Consider the following 6,511-nt stretch of genomic DNA (forward strand, 5'->3'; position numbering starts at 1 on the left):
CCAAGAATTCTGCTCAAATATTCCATGCAAATGACAAAAATAAGAGGAGATAAGGGATCCCCTTGCCTCAATCCCCTCTTCCCTTGGAAATAACCAAAAGTTTCCCTATTAAGGGACAAAGAATATGAGGGAGAAGTCACACACTCAAGGATCAAATTGGTGAAAGAGGGAGGGAAGTTCAAAGCATTCAACATGTTTCCCACAAAACTCCATTCAATGGAGTCATAAGCCTTCTGCAAATCAATTTTCATAATGACCCTTGGAGACACATCTTTTCTATTGTACATTTTCACTAAGTCTTGACAGATTAGGATATTCTCAACAATATCTCTACCCTTAATAAATGCACTCTGAGAAGGACTAATGATATCAGGTAAGATCCTACTCAATCTACTACATAAAATCTTACTGATGCACTTATAGATGGTGTTACAACAAGCAATTGGTCGAAATTGAGTCACATCTTGAGGTAAATCTACCTTAGGGATCAGGGTGAGTAAGGTGTTGTTTACCTGCTTAAGTAATTTACCTGATACAAAGAAATCTTTCACAGCCTTAATGACACTCCCCCAGTGATATCCCAAGTATCTTTATAAAATTGACTGCTAAATCCATCAGGGCTAGGAGCTTTGTTACCACAAATGTCAAACATAGCCTTTTTAACCTCGTCAGAAGAAACCTCAGCAATCAAAATCTCATGATGAGCCTCATTCAATAAGGTGCCAGCAGTAATAATAGAGTCACAAACTGGATCAACTTCTTTACTACTCCCTAACAACTCTTCATAGAAGGAAATGAAAGCTTGCTGAATGGCAGAACTAGTAGTACAAAGCTTTCCAGAAGTATCCTGTATCTGAATAACTTTATTTTTTGCTTTTCTAGTCTTTAAATGAGAATGAAAATATTGAGTATTATCATCCCCCACATTAATCCAGACCACTTTAGCCTTCTGCTCCATATATATAAACAAATGCCAAGCTGTTTTCAAATTCAGAAGCTCGTCAGAAAGAACCTTTGCAGATGCAACCAGAGTAGGTTCCATAGGATTGGATACAAGCTCTTCCTGAATTTTGAACAAGGCCAATTTAGCCACATTCACCTTATTCTCAATATCTCCCAGGGGCCCTTTATTCAAATGCTTCAATCCATGTTTCAAGTTTTTCAATTTGCACACATGTTGGAACATCTGAGTCCCCTTAACCTCTTTATCCCATCCCTCACTTATCACTTGTTTAAAATTGGCATCAAGCCTCCACATATTGAAATACTTAAAATTAGGTTTCCTTGTGACTGGTTTGCGATGAGGATATACAACATAGGGACAATGATCAAAAGACCCCTTAGGCATGAAATATGCATAAGACTCAAGGAAAACATTCACCCAATCATCATTAATAAGACACCTATCAAATCTGCTATACACTAAAGTCTCCAGATCATGCTTGTTGTTCCAAGTGAAGAATGATCCAATTGCCTTGATATCAGATAAATCACAATGATGTAAACAATCTTGAAAAGGTTTAACATCAGCAAGAGACACCTCAACACCCCCTAGCCTCTCATTAGGATAGAGAATGTTATTAAGATCCCCTCCTACCATCCAAGAACCCTGACTCATGTGACTGTACCTCTGCAATATTTGCCACAGATCAACCCTTTCAGCAGGTTTGTTATATCCATAAACTAAAGTAAATCTGAAAACAATTTGGCTCCCTCTGATGGTTACCTTAGTATGAATAGTTTGGGGACTAATATCTAAGATATCCATATAAAAAAGATCAGAATTCCATAACAACCAGATCCTACCACCAGTAGCAATAGAATTATTAGTGCAAATTGCCCAATCACTACAAATAGAATTCTTAACTTTATTCCACTAAGCAACTTTAACCTTAGTTTCTACCAAGCCAAATAGCCCCAAATTATTGTTATATAAAAACCATTTTATTTCTTTTTGTTTATTCAGGCTATTTAGACCTCTAATATTCCAAAAACCAAAATTAACCATTATCAATAACACCTCCTATTCCAAGTCCAGTATCCCTTCTCCTCATCTGTGTAGTTCAGATAGTAGCCATATTTAAAGCATCCAAGAAAGTGTTATCACGATTGATCTGAGATGGTCCACTTCCATCTTACCTCATTAGTCTAGTGATTATACCAGATGGAGTTTGGATAACAACAGCTCTAGGCCCTACAGGGGTGGCAGGCACTAGAGGAGCTTTACCCTTATCAACAACTTTCATCTGAACAGGTTGGACAACCTTTTTCTGCCACACCTGTTTAACTTTCATCGCTTATTTTTTCTTTCTGCACTGGTCCTTACTGTGCCCTATGCCATTGCATTGAACACACTTGACAGGCACCCAGTCATATTCAACCTTAACTACATGAGTCTTACCCTTCTCATCCTTAAACTGAATAGTATCTGGGAAACATTGATCCACCTGAACATCAACCAGCATGCTAGCATAGCCAAGGAATGTCTTATGGGAAGTAGCTTCATCACAGTGATGAGTAAGATTTATCGGTAGGGTCAAGTCTCTTACCACCAACAAAATATAACCCAATTTAATGCGTAAATCGGGGTCGAACCACAAGGATGGAGGGGGTTTCTACTTAGTCTAAATATGAGTCTAGTCTAGTCAAAAATGAAGGAAAATGGTTTTGGTTTAAACTTCTTGATGCAACTAAACAAACTATTGAGGAAATATGTATTCAATAGATTAAAGGCTAGGGTTTTCGGGGTTATCTAAATGATTTATGGGCAAACAAGTTGATTCAAGGAGTCTATGATGAAGGTTTGTCCTAGGATGGAAATCAATCTCTTGATTATCCTAAAGGTGATTACCAACTCTCATTAAGCAACAACCCATTCTAAAGCATGCAACAAGACCACCACAAACTCTCATTTAATGGAGGAATTAAGTAACTAAGACAAAAAGCACAAGTTCTCACTCACACAATTCATCAAACACCTTGTGTGCAATACTAAGAAAGACAAATTCTTCACCAAAGACTCAAAATAATCAAACTATCATGCCCAATAATCCAATTTAGACTCCCCCTAAACCCTAGAAGGGTAACTACTCACTCATGTTTAAATTGTTCAAGCAAATAAATAGAAAAGAACAAATAACAAAAAGAGATGACATGGTAAAGGTTTCAACAATTATAAGAGACAAGGTAAAATGTAAACAATTGATTAACAAAGTAAATAAGAGAAGAGATGTACCAACAAAAGTAAAGATGATTGCTTTGATTGAATAAATGAAGGAAATCCTCCAAAATCTCCCAATACAATCCTCAAAGACCAAGTGTAAACAATTGACAATTACTAATACTAACTAATTTTTACTAAGTAATTAATAATAATTATGGAAAGATTAAAACTTGATTATGGAAAGATTACAATAATTAGGGAAAGTTTTCAGATCTAGGGTTATGTTCTACAATTGATTAGGGGAGGGGTATATATAGTGTTTCATTGGATTAAGGGAGGAAATGAGAAAAAGCCCATTTGCGCGCTGCGTAACCCTGTGCCGGCGGGCCGGCTGCCGGCTACAACAACCGGCAGCGCCATCTTGAATTTTCATAGTGAATTAGACCTGTTGATATTCTCTGCCGGTGGGCCGGCTGCCGGCCTGCTGGCAGAGGATACCTTTTCTTCAAATTTTTTTCTTCACTTCTACACTCCTGCTGCTCCATGCCAGCTGCCGGCTACCTATGCCGGCAGCGAGTCTCTCAAATTTTGGCTCAAAAACTTTTCTTCAAAAATTCTAAGTATAGGCTTGTGTTCCCTGCCGGTGGGCCGGCTGCCGGCCTGCCGTCAGAGAACACCTGTTGGCTTGTTTTCCTCCCTTTCTCCTCACAGCAGTATCCCCTACCGGTGGGCCGGTTGCCGGCCTGCCGACAGAGGATCACACCTAGCCCCTTATCTCCCTTTTCTTCATGTAAAGGCATTAAGATGCCATCCTTGCCCCAATTCCTCTATACTCGATTCCTGCAAGAGGATACACCAAATCACAGGTACGGGGGTTGGGCACAAAATACAAGGAAAGGCATATGAAACTGACTCGATATGAGTCGAAATGCGTAAAAGAAAAAGGGAAATTCGGTGCAAATAAATCATATATCAAACCTCCCCACACTTGAACATTACTCGTCCTCGAGTAAGTCCAAAATAAATGCAAAAGTCACTACTATTATGGACATCAAGAGTGTATGCACAATATAAGCATCACTCATCCAACCTACAAATAATATCCGAATGAGTATTAGCGCACTCAACGCCCCTTCAACTTATAATTTGACACCCATGAGGGAAGAGTGCCCTATTGCAAGGCAAGTTGGGTCTTGCTACAAAATTGCGATGCATCCATCATGAAAGCACGTAATCAAGCAATAGAATGCATCTAACAAAATGGTCCACTTTCCTCATCTAAGTGGCCGGACTTTTAAACAACAAAACACGGTTTAGGTCGGGAGTACCGTCTCAGAATTTCCAACGGAGGTGCTAACCCCCTAAGCATGGCTCAAGCAACCCTAGTGTGACCAATGCTCAAGAAACACATTCAAGAGCGGGGAAAGGGGAAACAGGCAAGTCTGCCGAGAATCACAAAACCGACACGAGATTCAACCAAAAGACCCATGACTAAGGGGACCTAGGCAACGACATCCACACGGTTTTCACTCGTCACTCAATGAAAGAACAAGGTGATTTTTGTGACACTTAGTAACCAAAACCACTCTGCTAACTCGACTAGCGGAAGCGTGCCCGCAATCTAATGTGTAAGACCATCCTATGTCCGATGAAATGCAAACAATGGAACAATGCAAACGATATAAAACAAGGGTTGTAACGGGGCTAGGGAGTAGGACAAAACGGGATTGGTGCAAGCACCGTTTGGATATGTGGAGTTCAAATCAAGAATTGCCGACACATCGTAACCCATTTCTTATTGCAACTCATGAGACACGTCTATGCCCTAACATAGCATGGATCACCAAAACTATGCAAAAATTGCATAAACCCAACTCAAATTGGAAAAAACTCAAAAATACTTCTCTTATTTCAACAAATGGTAACGTCTACACCCTAACAAAGACTCGGTTTCCCAAGTTATGCAAAAATTGTGTAAACCCGACTCATCTTGGAAAAACAACAAATTGCCCCTTTTATTTAGCAACGGCTTTTTCTACCCCTTTTAATGATGAGGAGGGGTGTTGCTTGCCTTTTTCTTTTCTTGACAAGGTATATACAACACAAGTAACTCATTTTTTGGACTTTTCATGACTTTTTCAGTTTTCTATTTTGTTTTTCATTTCTTTTTCAAAACCTCTTATTCTTATACAATGCCAAAAACACCAAACTTTTGACCCGAGTGGACATGTACACTATCCACTATCATGACCCAAATCACTTCCTACAACACAACTACAAAACCGACCAATTCTTGATTAAGGAAGGGTGGTTATGGGATGTAGCTATTTTAGTGGGTTGCTAAATGGAAAGGCCAAAGCTCAAAGGGGTGAATCAAAAAGGGAGATGATGGAGGGGAGAAAACAAGGCTATTTGGCTGTGTGAGGTTCATATGCAAACGGATTTTTGCTTCATATCATGTGCACAAAAATGTAATGCAATTTCACAGTCTAAGGACGAAATGACACACTTATGCGTCTAGATGTGACACGCCTCGCGAGGAGACCTACTCTCAAACCTATATGAGGGTGGGGGTATGAATGTACCCACCCTAGGAGGCTCTACCTTTTCCTTTGAGTAGCTAAGTCGAGCCTAAGGTCTAGTCTACGGCCCTAGGTCTCACAAGATCGGTCTAAACTTATTGGTCATGCCCGCCTCCCTTGGCTAACTAAGAGGTCACGGGTGCGAGTCACGGGGAGGGGAAAGGCACAATTAGACAAAAAAAATGTATATATAAGAACATATGCATGCGAGAATTGAAAATAACAAGGATAGAAACATGCAACAAGTCAACTACACCTAATAGCACATCAACACCAGTAATCCACAGTTCCCCAAAGGAATATCCAAGGCACAAAAACCCGTCCTCCTCCATATTATACAACAATATAAAAAGAGAGAGAATGGAAAAGGAGAAAGAGATAGGAACGTGTATACCAAGCGGTCTTCTAGTCTCCTTTTTGCCTCAAACGGTTGATGCTTATGCCAAATGTTAGCCAACAAACAACATATATATACAATGCAATGTTTTTGTAATTTTTCTGAAATTTTTCAATTTTTAAGTATTTTTTTTGAATTTTTATCAAATTTAAAAGTATTTACAAATATAAACAAATATTCACAAGAGTGGATATTTCCCTCCCCACACTTGAAATTTACATTGTCCTCAATGGAACAAAGTATAGGGAGAGAATAGGGTAAATAAAAGAACATATTTTTGTATTTTTCAATTTTTGTGAAAATGAAATAACATATTTTTGGATTTCAAATATTTTGAAAAGAAATGACTTGTTTTTGTATTTTTTTTAA

General features: G+C 38.8%; 1 protein-coding gene across 1 annotated transcript; it reads right to left on the reverse strand.

The window, feature by feature from the left end:
• Positions 1–547: 547 nt before the first annotated feature.
• Positions 548–2,294, reverse strand: LOC141589661 (uncharacterized). Its single transcript, XM_074410296.1, has 2 exons — positions 2,140–2,294; positions 548–1,847 (listed from the first exon to the last, which is right to left on the reverse strand). The coding sequence occupies exons 1-2, from the start codon at positions 2,292–2,294 to the stop codon at positions 548–550; spliced, it is 1,455 nt and encodes a 484-aa protein (XP_074266397.1).
• Between the last annotated feature and the right edge of the window lie 4,217 nt (positions 2,295–6,511).

This window comes from Silene latifolia, chromosome 1 (genome assembly GCF_048544455.1).
Source record: "Silene latifolia isolate original U9 population chromosome 1, ASM4854445v1, whole genome shotgun sequence".
NCBI lineage: Eukaryota > Viridiplantae > Streptophyta > Magnoliopsida > Caryophyllales > Caryophyllaceae > Silene > Silene latifolia.